The sequence below is a fragment of the Haliotis asinina genome, chromosome 2 (genome assembly GCF_037392515.1).
Source record: "Haliotis asinina isolate JCU_RB_2024 chromosome 2, JCU_Hal_asi_v2, whole genome shotgun sequence".
NCBI classification, from domain to species: Eukaryota; Metazoa; Mollusca; class Gastropoda; order Lepetellida; family Haliotidae; genus Haliotis; species Haliotis asinina.
The window spans coordinates 57,695,154-57,713,735 of record NC_090281.1 but is presented as its reverse complement, the minus strand read 5'-3'; the positions used below and the strand labels follow the sequence as shown (position 1 = coordinate 57,713,735).

Genomic DNA, 18,582 nt, shown 5'->3' with positions numbered 1-18,582 from the left:
TGATTGTGCCTTTGTAATTGCATCGCTCATAACAAAAGGGTTGTAATTTACAACAGTCGATTGACTGGGATAATAGGCTTCCCACGATGCTTAAACACTGATGAGGACGACGTATGAAACAAATCGAAATGTTTGTATGGTAATATGGTTTATGTCGCAGTGAAGAGAGCAGCCCTGTGGGCGTTAGACGACGTGAATGAACACAGATGGTTATCATTTCAAGCTATTTGTGAGGGAATCAGGTGCACTCAACGTGTTTCAACTGGAAGAAAAGGGGTCATATGAAAGGTGACAATTTTAACGATGTTGATCGACAACATCTGAATATGGCGCATATGAAATCTATCACTCTTGACTTTTGGAATGAAACTGTTCCATTCATTGACATTGTAAAGGAACACTGATTCGGCCTTAGTGTTCTAGTTCATGACATGACAGATTCATTATAGATATGTGAAAGAATAATTATGGTGTTCTTTATCGTCTAAGACGTTGGGTACTTCCATGTAAGGAGTACCCGTGAAGATCGGGGTCAGAACTGGTCTTCGCCAACTCATGCTTGTTGTAAATGGCTTGTTGACGTTGACGCATGTAATCGTATCCCAATTGCTGAGATCGATGCTGATGTTGTTAATAATTGGATTGTCTGGTTCAGACATGATCATCTACAGACCGCCACCTTATAGGTGGAATGTTGCTGAAGTGTGACGTAAAACTAAACCTAGTCATTTGTTTAGCGTTGAACAAGACACTCAGAAACTATATAATTATTGAGTCATTCAGAAAATAATCGAGTCAATACAAGCCAGTGCAGTGATTGATATTGATAGAGCTGATATTGATAGAGTAACGACCCCCACCTTCAGGATACGACAACACCGAATCACTCAGGTCACCGAACCTGACCACCATAGCCATGTGGTCGCATCCCACGATCAGTACCATTCCAGTCTTAACCCAGAATGTCCACACAGGTCGTCACTACTATGACTACATTTTCACAGGAGTAGTAGAAGAGTGGTCAACACATGTGTAAATGCCTGACGTGGATCCGTAGTACACTTTACAGTTTTACTCATGCTTCTTTTCCTCCTGAGTCCGAAATATGCAGAAATTTCACTATTCGCCCCCTTTGTACAACATTATTGTCATTGTCCATGGGGGAAATTTTCGAACCAACCATGTTCTAAATAGACCTCGACTCTTTCAACATTGACCGACTTTAAGATCCATGCGTCTGGACAACACACTGGGCTATCCTGAGTGAAACACTCGGGCACTGTCCCAAGGCCGGGCTAGTGATTACAGAGGACTCGAAGCTGAGGGTCCAGGTTTGAACAGAACATTCAACTAAGACAGCAAATATTTTCCTGGTTGTGACAGAGCTGAAAAAGGCAGATGTTCAGTCTGACGGTCGGTTTTTTTTATATATAGAGAAAAAAAGGCATACAGAACAGAATACGTAATTTAACATCACATTATCAGAGACTGTCACCATAATCGACAAGCGTTGAGCAATTTACCGAGGAATGTTCGCATTATCAAAATGTTCATGTGAATCTTGTCGCTGTCGGCATGACGGCGAACCCCCGTCTCCCCCGAAGAAACTAACGGAAGTATAAACTTCATGTACTTGTTCCTACAGAACGTGTTTCAATTTGCTGGGTACGGAAATAAACTATACTGTCCATTATTCAGTTATATTTTGGTTTGAAATGTCATGACATTTCGTATTTCTGTAGTGAGTTGTGACACGCCTTTGTCAGCGATATCGTACACTTTGACCTTGATGTGACCTTTGCATATTCAACATACTGAAAGCTGAAATGCCTTATTGCCATTACACCACCATCTCCAAAACATCCATGTTATGTGGTGCACGTTTTAATTTGGGCTTAGCATATATATTCATTGTCATTTGGCATCTTTGAAACAATATTCTTAAATTCTGTCAAAATGCATATTTGTCTCTCTATACGTTTCAAATGAAAGTATGTGACTAGTGATAATTTGTTATAACTGTTCACTCACTCACTCGCAAACCCACCCACCCACTCATTCACTCACTCACTCGGAATAGCTTGCCAGCCACCCTTCAAGACTCACGACCCACGAATCGTATATCTACCATCTACTTGACCTGTGTAACCCTGCAGAAGGTTTATGAAGACATAATGTGTTGTTGATGTCCCCAGGCCACACAACACTGACTCCGTAGTAACTCTGTCAAGGGCGTCCTGCTGGTCGTTCAGGTGCCTCTTGCAAACGTTATCTACATTCAGCTGCGCATTTACAACCTTCCCAACGTCTTGTTTCAACACCAACGAGATCGTAAACCTACGCCTGTCGTAACTGCCATTGTTTAACATAGATGTTACGCAGTCACAATGCTGGATGATTGTGAAACACAAACATTGACGCTTAACTCAATGTATCATTTAGGTCAACCCTATTCAATTATTAGTGAAGATTACGAATTGGAACTACGGAATGATATCGCCGCAAGAGATATCACCTTGTGACACCACATAGGTAATAAAATGTGATATCGACCGCCCGAGTGTCAATAGTCCCAGTAAAACGGTGCATTTCCGTATTAAGAATAGTCACAAATGATAAGGTGAACGATAAGGCAAGCATTAAGACATGCTATTCACAAGATATATTTTTTCCATTCACAGAGGAAATCGGACGAAATGTGCATTCTTCAAAAGAATAACGCGTATGACTCAAAGTCAATGCCCATGGTCAGTTCAACACACGAAACTATGTATGACCAAAGGTCATACTCCTGTCTTTAATTCCAGTAACCGTCGTACAATGCACTTCATACAAGAACAGTACATGGGTTGCGCAATAATATTTCTTTTCGGATATTTCTTTTGGATTCATTGCAACAGGTTTCGACATGTTAAAAATTAGTTGCTACGTACGTCAATGAATTCTTAACTTCGATCGTATACAGTGTGTTAAGAATGGGCTTAAGAAATTCGTAGGGCTACGAACGTTTCGAGAATAGCTAGCCCGTTGCCTTTCCAGAATACATGGTATGTGCCCTTCGTCTTTTGAGACATTGCTCTAAATGAATGTTTATTCCACGTTAATGCAGGAAAATATTGATCCCCAGCAAGCAGCGTTTGCCGTTGAGTATCGGCTCACAGCAACCAAAATGAATCCTTGTCGTTACGTATTGGTCCCGATGTGTAATGCTCCGCAGTAAGAAATGCTTGTCGTTCAGTATTGGTCCTCATGCGTCTCCAGCAACCATGCAGTACTTGCCGTTTAGTATAGGCTCAAAGGAACTAATGCTTGTGGTTAAGTATTGGTCCCAAGCAGCCAATGCTTAGCGTTTAGTATTGGCCCCCATATGTATTGGTCTCCAGCAACCATGCAGTACTTGTCGTTTAGTATAGGCCAAAGGGAACCAATGCTTGTGGTTTAGTATTGGTCCCCGGCAGCCAATGCTTGTCGTTTAGTTTTGGTCCCCCTGAAGCCAGTGCTTGTCGTTAAGCGTTGGCGGCGTTCCAAAGTCAGAAGTACCCTGTCAACAAACCTCAGAATCATGCGTGCTAGGGTTCTGTGATAATCTTCCCTCCATGAAGATTGATTTAGACAGAGGTTAGTCTAAAGAGATTGAAAAGAGATTATAGTTGAAAAGGTTGTCAACTCAAGTCTAGAATGATTGGGGAAGTTTAGAATGTATAAACTCCAACTGAAATTCTGCATTGGTTTTGGCTTTGAATATATCTTTTATATCTGTCTATCTATCTAAATGAGATAAGTTTCTTTCCTTCTCGGTCTACATATCAATCTGCTCCGAGGTCTTTTGTTTGTGAGATGGCAGTATCACCGCAGCACAGACGCTCCTCTGCTTGGGATCTTGATCTCAGACATCAATCTTCTCAATCATCCAGGGTTCCCTTCCTAGAGTCTTTCCTGACGTCCTTCCGGTCACGGGGTATCACGTGGCGCGGCTGAAGTAGACTGCTTGTGTATGATTCATAGTCACTGTCGGATCTGTTTTAGCACGCTGTATGTCGCTTGATACTTGACAATGCTAGACAGCTGCGGTTTTTCTCTTTGGTGACAGTGGAGGTTTGTGGAGGTCCTATTTGATGTGAGGTCCAAAAACCACTTAAAGGATGGAAAGGGCTAAGTCAGTGTGCTTACAAATAGTTACGCACTTGGTCCAATGGTGTTGACTTCGTACACACGAATACATAGGGTAGAATGATGTATGGGCACTCGGACAGATAATTACAAGGACCGACAGACCGCTCATCTGATTTTACACATACTTCAGCTCTTACCTCTTGATGCATGTAATGGTATCCAAGCTGAGTAGATAATGTTCACCATGTCAATCACTGGATTGTCCGGTTTAGACTAGATTGTTTACAGGTAGCAGTTATAATAATAATGTTGATAAACATACTGGAAAAGGCATGGGGTGTGAAACAAGTGCACGATGTTAACAAATATGGGCATCATAGATGTATTCTATACAAATATATCCTGGACGTATTCCATACAAATATATCCTGGACAACGTATGTCAAATGACACCTTAATCATTTCAAAGACGAATTTTAACTGGCATAACTCATGACATAAGTATGAATGACTTAAGAATGATATCAAAGTGGAATAAGCAGTTCTTGTTATAGTTCCATATACAAATGGATTCATACCTTCTATTTCCGACTCTACATGCAAGAGAAATGGCACCCCTGTATAATATGGTAACATTCTCTTTTCAGATCGAGATGGCACGACGTCCAAGAGGCTATGGGTTGTCAGCTGAAATTTCGAAAAAGGTAGGCGGTGCTTGTGTTCATGGTATACGACCCTACTGCTATTGAAGAATTGGCCTTCAGTTGTATGGACAGCGGCGCGGGCAGTCCGTCGTGCTCGTTGACATTTGTATGATTTCAAGATTGAAGGATCTTAAAGATTTTGAAGGTTTCAGTATTGATTAATGGTAGGTGCTCCAGCCCACAGGCAAACTGTAGCGCAATTGGGGTTGCGCAGTGTAGAGAAAATGACCAGTCTTCATATATGCGAGCGAAGCGAGCAAAGGCTGGCAACACACTTCCCTCGCTTCGGTTCAAAAAGTATTTTTCGTGTCAAAATAAAATATCGCCATCATCAAAGATACACTCCCATTTCCTCACTAGGTTGTGCTATCCGATTTCCAACCCCATACGTAATAATTACTCACGTGAAATATGTTTTATTCAACTTTTTAAGCGCCACTCGTGGTATTCAGTTCGTTCTTCGCCTCCATTACCCCTGCCTGCTTCCGGCTCAGCGGAGTGAAGGAACAAGAATAAGCAGCAATTATAAAGATATACCATATTGCCTAATTTTATCATGATTCTCTTGGAATGTATTTGTCTTAAGTGTCGGCATTGTTGTTAGATCTTTTGTAACATTTATTCTACAATAAACACACTTCTGACGTAGAGGGCGTATGAAGCATGGGAGGTAACTCTCTATGTATTCCATACGGAATAATAACTTGTTCCTTCACTGCTTTGAACCGGAAGCTGGCAGGGGCAATGGAGGCGAAGAACGGTCTGATGTATCACGAGTGGCGCTTAAAATGTTGAATAAAACATATTTCACGTGAGTAATTGTTAAATATGGCGTTGGAAATCTGAGATCACAACCTAGTCAGGAATTCGGAGTGTACCTTTGATGGTGGCGATATTTTATTTTGACACGAAAAATACTTTTTGAACTGAAGCGAGGGAAGTGCGTTGCCAACCTTTGCTCGCTTCGCTCGCATATATGAAGACTGATCATATTCTCTACGCTGCGCAACCCCAATGCGCTACAGTTTGCCTGTGCGTAGACCGACGCTCAAGCTGTTGATGGCTGTATAGTCTGCTCCCGACTCAGTTATTTACAGACCGCCACTATATAGCTGGAATATTGCTTAGTGCGGCGTAAAACTAAATTCACTCATTCAAGAATAGGTTTCACAAAGGGTGTATGAACGTCGAAATGTGTTTTTGTGGTGGACAAAACCGTATTTTCTGTAAACTAGACAGTAAAAGAAATGACTGTTTTCTTGCTATTAGTTTGTATGGCCCTATAAATAGCAGTGTTCACCCATGTAGCAATCCCTGTGTCTGTTTTATGTGTGTTATATACACCGCCATATATTGATAGATCTAGCTATTCTGCTCTATTCGTGACACAGTGACCGCGGCGGTGGGGTAGCCTAGTGGATAAAGGGTTGACTCGTCACGCCCAAGACCCGGTCGGGTTCCCCACATGCGTACAATATGTGAACCCCATTCCAGGTGTTCCATCTGTGATATTCCTGAAATATATTTGAAAGCGGCCCAACATTAGACTCACTCCTATCTCCAGTCTGCCCGGTTGTGTAACCATTGCTCTTTTGTGCTTGCAGATCAGCGATAAGTATGATGTCGTTATTGAACGGGAAGCGAGGGAGTGGATTGAGACGTTAATAGGTCGACCGCTGTCTGAGGTAAGGATGTCCCTCAATGTAATACTAACATTTATTTGTGTGTAATATCTCTTCAGCACATTTTATCCTTCCTTCGGACCGTGACGATTAATATTGGTCTAGCGTACCATGTTTGTCAAAAGAGGCGACTAACGGGATCGGGTGGTCAGGTCCGCTTACTTTGAAGATCCACAAATGTGGATGTTGATTATGCCAGTCACTAGATCGTCTGGTCCAGACTCGATTATTTACAGACGGCTGGAACATTACTGAGCTTTAAGCACCAAACAAACCTTTGGTACCCATCACAATTCCTTAAATTTAGTAAATCTTTACTTGCCCGATTGGCTAATGAATTTTAAGAGGGTCACCTAGTAAATATGTCCCTCTCCCCGTCTTTTTACGTTATGCTACACTTTTAAATCATGCAAGATTATGGCTTGATAAAAAATGTACATCATATTAATAAGTTGAAACCCGTGTCTACATTCAAATGTCGGATTAGTGAGTTATTTGCGGGCTGGTAACTTCCAGGCATAGTTAGCCCTAATGGCTAGCTGAATTACTATTTCTCACACTGACAGAGATGTTTTCAAAATGAAACTAATCACGTGGATGATAACGTACATCCAACTCCAGTAGATCAGACATACTGGTTTCTTAGCTTGGTTGCACTGTCTCCTGAACACTATATTTAGTAGGACCCTAACGGTGCATCGAACTATTGCAATTGTTGAGTCTACGAAAGCAATCAATCGATGGCAGAAACGAAAAACTAACAATGTATCAATACTAGGTATGGCAATCTGTAGTTCAGCAATAGACTCCCGTTGATAAATGTGCAACACAAAATACAGGATGTTTGGGAACACACGTGCAGCTTCATTCAGTTTATGTGTTAACCGTTTACTTCAAATTTCTCGTCAGTTATAAGAAAAGACAGAAACTATCAACTTGTTTTTTCATAAACTTTACATTCATTTTCAGAAATGACATCAAATGAGACAATTCAAGGAGAAAACCGCTGTTGCAATAATATTGCAACTGATGGCAGTACACCATCACTATCGCAGTAGTTGTTGCAATAGCTTCTCGCTATCGCAACAGTCGGTTCCTCCTCAACAGTCACCTCTACCACTTTGTGTTACAGAATGGGGGCGATCTTGGGGTTGATGGGATGCACGCTGTTCTTAAAGACGGAGTCCTACTTTGCCAGTGAGTGAATACCCCATGTAACTGCAATCAGTTTGCTAGCTTCACTGTGATGTTGTATCTCAGGGGTTACAGATGGAGCATGCAGGAACATTTCATTGTATATCAAAGTATTAATTAGTATTACTGAATATGAAAGTCGTTTTCTTCACTATTCTATCCTGTTATCAACAATGCTTCTCTAATGTCCTTCTCCTCCAAGTAGGTGGCTCTCGTATTCTCATCATTCTGTAATGTTATTTTCTGCCATCTAATATTTTATACTTTTCTTCATAATGTTGTTGTATACTCTACGATCCTTTAATATTCTCTTCTTTTCTCACCAATAGTCTTCCCCTTCTAATAGTAATCTGTACTGTCTTAAATTCATTTTTTATCCTGTACTAATCTAGAACATTTTCTAGGGTAGAAGAGTGGTTAAGGCGTTCGCGCGTCACGTTATAAACGGGGTTCGATTCCCCACGTGGGTACTATGTGTGAAGCCCATTTATGTAGTCCCAGTCGTGATATTGTTGGAATATCGGTAAAAGCGGCGTTAAACTAAACTCATTCATACACTCGAACATTCTGTTTCTCATGTTCATCACAGTTGATTATTTGTGGCCCGGTTAGTCTTTTACACCTTGGGCCCGTGAAGATCCGGGGTAGAATAGGCACCAACCCATGCTTGCTATAAAAGGCGACTATGCTTGTCGTAAGAGGCCATTGACGGGATCGGGTGGTCAGGCTTGCTGACATATAGCTGGAATATTGCTGAGCGCGGCGTAAAACCCAACTCACTCATTCACTTTTACACCTGGCCCCTATTCACTACAGTTCTTTATCAACACGGAGATTGTCTAACAGTATTCTGACTAGGCTATTATTTCACTTTATCTCGTGTGTGGTGTGCTGTTTCAGAGTCATGAACTGCTTACAACCTGGAAGTGTAAAGAAAATAAATGAGACTAGGATGGCGTTCAAGCAGATGGAAAATATTTCCAATTTCCTCCAAGCTGCAGAAAAATATGGCTGCTCCAAGACAGACATGTTTCAAACAGTAGACCTTTATGAAAAAACAAATATGGTGCAAGTCGTTAACGCTATCCATGCACTAGGTCGAATGGTAAGTACGCTGCCATACACGGTGTAGGTACACAAACCACGTGACTAGTGTGGTCTGACCCGTTAACTTCCGGTTACAACTGATCCTCTCACGCGTGTCGCAAGAGGCGACTAACGAGATTCGCAAACTTGGTTGATACATGTCATCTAATTCCAATTGCATAAATCGATAGTTACCCATTCTATTGATGAGTATTCACTGAATCGTCTGACCCATACTTGATTATAAACATATCAGCTCCATATAGTTTTAATATTGCTGGATACAAGCAAACAGACGAGCAAGTAAAACAAACACTACCGTGGATGGACTTCTGCTGTGATTGTAGCAGGTGAGATTGCTGTCTGTACGCTGGCGATTAGGTGCTTTCCTCTGTGATTGGGGGTTCCTAACCCTGATGAGACTAAACAAAAAAGAAGAACAAGAAGTTGTAGTTTGCTAAATGCACTTACTGCCAAATATATCGTATGTATCATCATTATGAATACGTTAAGGGAGATCAGATGATCAGGATTTGTGATTTAGTTGAAAGCCTTTCACTCAAGGAAGGTGCTTCTCCTTTCCCTTGAACTTGTCAGTGTGGATGTTTCACGGGCAGTCTTATCCGATAAGTCACACTGGCTCCGTTACAGCATCCAGTCATTGCTGCAGAACATCAACCTTGTTCGCCAGTATGGTTATCTCCCCTGTTTGACAAAACAACTCTGGATCTAATGTTAGTCCATCCTGTGTCCTCCCCCGAGCAAAAATCAGAGCAGGACAAAAACTGTTGAAGTTTTCTTTATAAAAAGCCGCACATATACCTAGTGCTGAAACGATGTCTCCAGATGATTTTAGATTTGTTTCTTTTATTTATATTTGTTATGTTTTCGTGGCAGCAAGTTACACTTGACTGAAACTGCGAGTAGTACTAGTTTCAGAGCAGGGCTACAAAATTTTTGATATTTTTTTTAACAAGTCATCGATTTTATGGTTTGGGATACTCTACAGCGACATGTTTTATTGGCGGAAGGTTTACCGTTTTCAAATTGCACCAGTCCGAGAGGATTGGTCCTCTCTAGGTGGTTCCTATGTAAGACATAACAGTACTTGGCGTGTGACAAGCTTTTAAAAGTGACTTTGCTTCGCATGTGTTTGTGAGGGAACGAGCGCATGGAGCAGAACGCGCACCCTTTCCCGAAAATCTCTTGTCGTGGCTGTTGGAAAGTGATTAAAAAACCAAATGCTTATGATATGGTCGGAGGTGTCTTGATTTCAGTTGCTATATCATACGATTGTGGTCGTTCCTCTCAAGATCTTTCATTGCAACGGGACGTTACATAAATATTACCTGGGAAGAAAGAATACACTTTAAATGTGCCTTATATTTAGTTAAAGAAGAGTATCATTTTCTGCTTGTTTGTCCTGTTTACTTACACCTAAGGGAAAGATATCTGCAACCTTTTTCTTTACACAACCAAATTTAACTGAAGGTTATTTATTATTATCAGACCCGTGGAGGTCCCGGGATAGCATAGGCCTACCAACCCATGCTTGCCACAAAAGGCGACTGGGCTTGTCGTAAGAGGCGACCAATACGATCGGGTGGTCAGGCTCGGTGACTTGGTTGACACCTGTCATCGGTTCCTAGTTGCGCAGATCGATGGTCATGTTGTTGATCACTGAATTGTCTGGTCCAGACTATTATTTACAGACCGCCGCCATATAGCTGGATTATTGCTGAGTGCGGCGTAAAACTAAACTCACTCACTTGAACCGACATAAAGTCAGTACCATGCACACGATGTTCAAGAACTAAAGATTATCTACAAGACGTGAAAGTCCAAACGCTGACTTTCCTTCATTACCTCACTCACTATTTATTATTATCAAATGGGAGTGGAAAAACTAGCTATGTTAATTTACAAAACATATATGTTCGTACATAGATGCGAATTAAGAGTGAGATTTTACAATTCTATTTATATTTTGATACTACGTCGGATTGTATATTTGGTATTGCAATGTACTTTAGGCCTGTGATACTGAAATACAGACATCGGAGTGTGGGCGGTTGGGCGCTGGTGTAAGTAACGGTCATGGCACTGACTGTCTGACCATATCAATGTCAGAAGGTCGGTTCAAAAGTTTTGACATGGTACTCCGTTATAATTCCATGCTTAAATGGTAGAAAGGCTCGTTTTTAACTAAAGATGTGTTATATTACAGGCTCAAAAGAACGGGTTTGACGGACCAGTGCTGGGCCCAAAAGAATCTCACCAAAATAAACGCGATTTCTCATTAGAAACTCTTCGAGCGGGTAATTCTGTAATAGGTCTTCAGGCTGGCTCCAACAAGGGTGCTTCGCAAAGCGGCATGAACCTGGGGAAGACACGGGCTATTCTGGACTAAAGGCTCAGTAGAATATATGACATCTGGTAACGCCAATCATCCGAATCAGAAACCAGAAGAGGGAAGCTGTGAGGAAGCCTGTACTTTCTTTACAGTTGTTGGTGTATCTTGAAGGAGAACTAGCCTCATTGGTTAATGGCTGTTTCGAGTGACTTGGAGTCCGTCTATGATAGAACTTGAGAGAACTGATGTGGATGATATTTTAATGATATTTCATGTTAGATTTAACTGCAAACTCACCCGAGCCTAGTTCCTCTTCAACCACCTTCTACTGAACCATCGTTTACAGCAACAATTTCAAAATCTGAAACGTGAGAACTCATTGCTTGTTGATGCCATAATGATTGATACAACGCAAAAGTTTGGCTTAAGAGATGTTGCTGACGACAGACTTCTACATGTGAAATGGATTTTAACTTAGGATACTCGGAATGACAGGCATTTCATCATTATCAACCAAAAGAGTAAGATGCTGAAACTACATTGTAATGGCGTCAGTATCTTGACATCAGCCCCAAAGCTGGTCGAGGTTCTCTGGCGTGTTAACGGACGTTCAGTCTTGCATGAATGCTTATGTATATATATCTTCTCTTCATAAATATGACATCACGAATCTCAGCGAATGAATATTCGAGCGCTAAAAACAGAAGTCTTACCAAATAATTTCATTTCAAACTAGGTAATGATAAATGCCATGTCCTGAGCCTCTGTTCGTTGCATCTTAAAGGGTCTGTCATCAAAATGCTTTGAACACACACTGTTATGTCCATTGTTCAAGTTGCACGCAGTCATCATAAGAGCTTATATCATTTATTCAGTCTTTGAGTTTAAACTCGGTATTATATATTACTTATTTTGTCTATCCTTTGAAGAATCATGTAACGTTCTTAGCCATTTTTGAGGTTTCTTCAAGATCGCCTGAGTATTGTTGGTGTATCTGTAGTTACACTACCTTCCCAGTATATGAGTGTTTAGTTTCAGTATTAGAAAGGGTATTTGAATTCAAGCTCTGTGTTACTTTACGTTATCAGATATCAGGATTGTATAAATTGATTGTAATTGTGTATTACACAACGACAAATGTTCCACACACATGCCTTTCGCTCATTTTAATCCATGTCTCAAGCAACGTTTTCTGCTGAGCAAGCAATATTGTTTATTTGTTTATGCAATCATTTGCCTTTGATGTAGACACATGTGTTTGGTCACACATCTTCCCTAACTGAAATATTAGCTTTAATTCATGTTCACATTCGTACCTAGTCGTACACCGATGCTGATGAAGTATGCATGTATATATGGGTAACATCAAACGATGGAATTCTACCATGTTTATCTGAATTCCTTTTGATGGAGGCCAGTTCTCACATAACGTGGTCAATTTATGAATGATTTTTTTCCAAAATTTCCCAACTGTTCCAGAATCTGGTAAGAACAGGTGAATGAACACATGTCATATTATTTATCTTATGTACAGCACTTCATTCACCACATCGGACATGAATATTGCACCGAACAATTTTCTTCCACAGCCAGATATGACCAGGCCGCGATTTCTGGAAACAAACTTAATTCTGACTTTTGACTTAAGTGACTTACGCAAATTTGAGAAAACGCAGGAAAATATATTTTCCAGAATATACTGAAATCGATATTAAACTCATTCGTAGTTGACAATTTGTGTTTGGTGGATAGACTTCTTAAGTTGTTTGGTCTTTTTTTATTTATTAAATGGAGTTGAGTAAGAAATTCAACCGTTTCAAATCGTCAAACTCCGTATAGTTGATACTATCAACATTTCATCTTGCTTATGGGAACTGAAAGCATGTGTTCATATTAAACTGTGTGCGGATGTTGATACATACATTGTCTTGAATGACATGATATTATTCATTATTATTTTATATCTTTTACATGAATATACCATGTAAGCAACAAAATGAATGCATGTGATATCTTCATACATAAACGTCTTGTGTAAGACATTGCATTTCATTGATTAAACAGATATTTAAACTGTCACTTGTGAATTGTATTATTTGTGAACAAGATTACGGGAAAACGAATAGAGTAATAAATCAAATTGTCTGATGATGATATCAGCGCTTGTGATAGGTAATGCTGTTTTGCGTATTGTGGAAGCACAGGCATGTTATTCCACCCCCGGCATTTGTGGGGCGGTGGGGTAGCCTAGTGGTTAAAGCGTTCGCTCGTCACGCCGAAGACCCGCATTCGATTCCTCACACGGGTACAATGTGTGAAGCCCATTTTCTGGTGTCCCCCGCCGTGATATTGTTGGAATATTGCTAAAAGCTGCGTAAAACTAAACTCACTCGCTCACTCGGTGTGTGTGTGTGTGTGTGTGTGTGTGTGTGTGTGTGTGCGTGTGCGTGTGCGTGCGCGTGTGTGTGTGTGTGTGTGTGTGTGTGTGAACTATGTTTCTGATGATGTTCGTCTGATTGTAATTTTAAGTATTATCGGCTAGCCGGCTAGGCGAAAGCATGTTCATTTCAAACAGGCACCTCACACCAAAATGTGCATGCTCTCCGGCTGTTTCAGTAAACTTACAAAAATATTGTTACTTTGGGGAAATCAGCTGGACACATTTACAGGGATATAAGCGATCAACTTGTGTTCACATTACTTTGGTTGGTGTACTCGAATGTAAACTGACTGCAAAAATATGTGCCTTATCGTGTAAATATATATACGCATGATTAATCCATTACCGTAACAGGTACATGCTTTTGTTTTCAATCAACCATATAAGTTTGTGTATTGGACTGTCTGACAACTGGGATGTCTGACAAATGAGGAAACACCTTAATGTGATGATTCGGTATCTTCCCATCATGACTACGCCCGGCACTTACTTTACTACATATAATTCATACACCTAAATCCCGATATTGAATAACTACAACTAGCCACGAGAAAAATACGTGACGCGAGGATTAATAACAAATGCACGACACCCACAGAGGCAGTGATGAGAGGTTATCATGTCATGATGATACAAATGATACAAGGATAAACAGTGATTAAGTTTAGTTTTACTTCGGACTCAGCAATATTCCAGCTAGATAGCGGCGGCCTGTAAATAATCGAGTGTGGACCTAACAATGAAGTGATCAACAGCATGAGCACCGATCTGCACAACTAGGAACTGATGACACGTGTCAACCAAGTCAGAAAACCTGAGCACCCGATCCCGTTACTTGCCTCTTACGGCAAACATAGTTGCCTTTTATGACAAGCATGGGTTGCTGAAGGTCCTATCTACCCTAGACCTTCATGGGTCGCACAAGGATAAATATACTACTCAAAGAAAGAAACGCATAGTAGAAAATTGTTATCAGTTTATACACTTGAAGTTCGGTAATACAGGGCAGTCATGAAGAAAACATGAATGAACATTAACGGCCCAATGCTGCAAGAAACTGTAGGTCATAAATGACAAGTGTTCCAAGGTCAAGGTAGAACATAACCCAGAGGTCCGTGGATCGAAACCACGCTCTGCTAAATATAACTTTTTCTTCTTTTTCAAGTTTGCAAATAAAACCATTCGGATGTTGTTTAAGTTTCAGTATTAGAACATCCTGAAAATACACTTATTTTACACATTGATATATTTGTGTTTGTGTTAGAGCGAAGCACTATCTAACATATGCAGACCTGTGCATTTTCTTCTCATTATAAATAATCAAATCCTAAATGAACAGACGGTGTTCTGATGCAATCATGATTGATAGAGACATGTTTTGTAGCAAAAGGTAGGTGAAGGGAGAGCAGAGTGGCGCAGTGGAAGCGTGCTGGGCCCATAACCCAGAGGTCCGTGGATGGAAACCACGCTCTGCTAACAACAACCTTTTCTTCTTTTTCAAGTTTGCAAATAAAACCATTCGCATGTTGTCTAGGCTTCAGTATTAGAACATCCTGAAAATACACTTATTTTACACATTGATATATTTGTGTTTGTGTTAGAGCGAAGCACTATCTAACATATGCAAACCTGTGCATTTTCTTCTCATTATAAATGATCCAATCCTACACGAACAGACGGTGTTCTGATGCAATCGTCATTGATAGAGACATGTGTTGTAGCAAAAGGTAGGTGAAGGGAGAGCAGAGTGGCGCAGTGGAAGCGTGCTGGGCCCATAACCCAGAGGTCCGTGGATCGAAACCACTCTCTGCTAACTACAACTTTTTCTTCTTTTCCAAGTTTGCAAATAAAACCATTCCGATGTTGTCTAGGCTTCACTATTAGAACATCCTGAAAATACACTTATTTTACACATTGATATATTTGTGTTTGTGTTAGACCCAAGCACTATCTAACATATGCAGACCTGTGCATTTTCTTCTCATTATAAATGATCCAATCCTACACGAACAGACGGTGTTCTGATGCAATCGTCATTGATAGAGACATGTGTTGTAGCAAAAGGTAGGTGAAGGGAGAGCAGAGTGGCGCAGTGGAAGCGTGCTGGGCCCATAACCCAGAGGTCCGTGGATCGAAACCACGCTCTGCTAACTACAACTTTTTCTTCTTTTCCAAGTTTGCAAATAAAACCATTCCGATGTTGTCTAGGCTTCACTATTAGAACATCCCGAAAATACACTTATTTTACACATTGATATATTTGTGTTTGTGTTAGAGCCAAGCACTATGTAACATATGCAGACCTGTGCATTTTCTTCTCATTATAAATGATCCAATCCTACATGAACAGACGGTGTTCTGATGCAATCATCATTGATAGAGACATGTTTTGTAGCAAAAGGTAGGTGAAGGGAGAGCAGAGTGGCGCAGTGGAAGCGTGCTGGGCCCATAACCCAGAGGTCCGTGGATCGAAACCACGCTCTGCTAACAACAACTTTTTCTTCTTTTTCAAGTTTGCAAATAAAACCATTCCGATGTTGTCTAGGCTTCAGTATTAGAACATCCTGAAAGTACACTTATTTTACACATTGATATATTTGTGTTTGTGTTAGAGCGAAGCACTATCTAACATATGCAGACCTGTGCATTTTCTTCTCATTATAAATGATCCAATCCTAAATGAACAGACGGTGTTCTGATGCAATCATCATTGATAGAGACATGTGTTGTAGCAAAAGGTAGGTGAAGGGAGAGCAGAGTGGCGCAGTGGAAGCGTGCTGGGCCCATAACCCAGAGGTCCGTGGATGGAAACCACGCTCTGCTAACTACAACTTTTTCTTCTTTTTCAAGTTTGCAAATAAAACCATTCGGATGTTGTCTAGGCTTCACTATTAGAACATCCTGAAAATACACTTATTTTACACATTGATATATTTGTGTTTGTGTTAGAGCGAAGCACTATCTAACATATGCAGACCTGTGCATTTTCTTCTCATTATAAATGATCCAATCCTACATGAACAGACGGTGTTCTGATGCAATCATCATTGATAGAGACATGTTTTGTAGCAAAAGTTAGGTGAAGGGAGAGCAGAGTGGCGCAGTGGAAGCGTGCTGGGCCCATAACCCAGAGGTCCGTGGATCGAAACCACGCTCTGCTAACAAGAACTTTTTCTTCTTTTTCAAGTTTGCAAATAAAACCATTTGCATGTTGTCTAGGCTTCACTATTAGAACATCCTGAAAATACACTTATTTTACACATTGATATATTTGTGTTTGTGTTAGAGCCAAGCACTATGTACCATATGCAGACCTGTGCATTTTCTTCTCATTATAAATGATGAAATCCTACATGAACAGACGGTGTTCTGATGCAATCGTGATTGATAGAGACATGTGTTGTAGCAAAAGGTAGGTGAAGGGAGAGCAGAGTGGCGCAGTGGAAGCGTGCTGGGCCCATAACCCAGAGGTCCGTGGATCGAAACCACGCTCTGCTAACTACAACTTTTTCTTCTTTTCCAAGTTTGCAAATAAAACCATTCGGATGTTGTCTAGGCTTCAGTATTAGAACATCCTGAAAATACACTTATTTTACACATTGATATATTTGTGTTTGTGTTAGACCCAAGCACTATCTAACATATGCAGACCTGTGCATTTTCTTCTCATTATAAATGATCCAATCCTACACGAACAGACGGTGTTCTGATGCAATCGTCATTGATAGAGACATGTGTTGTAGCAAAAGGTAGGTGAAGGGAGAGCAGAGTGGCGCAGTGGAAGCGTGCTGGGCCCATAACCCAGAGGTCCGTGGATCGAAACCACGCTCTGCTAACTACAACTTTTTCTTCTTTTCCAAGTTTGCAAATAAAACCATTCCGATGTTGTCTAGGCTTCAGTATTAGAACATCCTGAAAATACACTTATTTTACACATTGATATATTTGTGTTTGTGTTAGACCCAAGCACTATGTAACATATGCAGACCTGTGCATTTTCTTCTCATTATAAATGATCCAATCCTACACGAACAGACGGTGTTCTGATGCAATCGTCATTGATAGAGACATGTGTTGTAGCAAAAGGTAGGTGAAGGGAGAGCAGAGTGGCGCAGTGGAAGCGTGCTGGGCCCATAACCCAGAGGTCCGTGGATCGAAACCACGCTCTGCTAACTACAACTTTTTCTTCTTTTCCAAGTTTGCAAATAAAACCATTCCGATGTTGTCTAGGCTTCAGTATTAGAACATCCTGAAAATACACTTATTTTACACATTGATATATTTGTGTTTGTGTTAGACCCAAGCACTATGTAACATATGCAGACCTGTGCATTTTCTTCTCATTATAAATGATCCAATCCTACACGAACAGACGGTGTTCTGATGCAATCGTCATTGATAGAGACATGTGTTGTAGCAAAAGGTAGGTGAAGGGAGAGCAGAGTGGCGCAGTGGAAGCGTGCTGGGCCCATAACCCAGAGGTCCGTGGATCGAAACCACGCTCTGCTAACTACAACTTTTTCTTCTTTTCCAAGTTTGCAAATAAAACCATTCGGATGTTGTCTAGGCTTCACTATTAGAACATCCTGAAAATACACTTATTTTACACATTGATATATTTGTGTTTGTGTTAGAGCGAAGCACTATCTAACATATGCAGACCTGTGCATTTTCTTCTCATTATAAATGATCCAATCCTACACGAACAGACGGTGTTCTGATGCAATCGTCATTGATAGAGACATGTGTTGTAGCAAAAGGTAGGTGAAGGGAGAGCAGAGTGGCGCAGTGGAAGCGTGCTGGGCCCATAACCCAGAGGTCCGTGGATCGAAACCACGCTCTGCTAACTACAACTTTTTCTTCTTTTCCAAGTTTGCAAATAAAACCATTCCGATGTTGTCTAGGCTTCAGTATTAGAACATCCTGAAAATACACTTATTTTACACATTGATATATTTGTGTTTGTGTTAGAGCGAAGCACTATCTAACATATGCAGACCTGTGCATTTT

The 18,582-nt window shown here is 40.7% G+C and overlaps 1 protein-coding gene across 1 annotated transcript in view; it reads left to right on the top strand.

Moving 5' to 3' along the window:
- The window catches only part of LOC137273980 (myophilin-like), a 33,106-nt gene extending 19,895 nt beyond the window's left edge, over positions 1-13,211 (top strand). Inside the window, exons 3-7 of the mRNA XM_067806914.1 lie at positions 4,761-4,817; positions 6,422-6,502; positions 7,632-7,696; positions 8,594-8,798; positions 11,007-13,211. Of these exons, the coding sequence (XP_067663015.1) occupies positions 4,767-4,817; positions 6,422-6,502; positions 7,632-7,696; positions 8,594-8,798; positions 11,007-11,189 (585 nt within the window). The 5' untranslated portion in view covers positions 4,761-4,766 and the 3' untranslated portion in view covers positions 11,190-13,211. The remainder of the gene's footprint in view (positions 1-4,760; positions 4,818-6,421; positions 6,503-7,631; positions 7,697-8,593; positions 8,799-11,006) is intronic.
- The last annotated feature ends 5,371 nt before the right edge of the window (positions 13,212-18,582 follow it).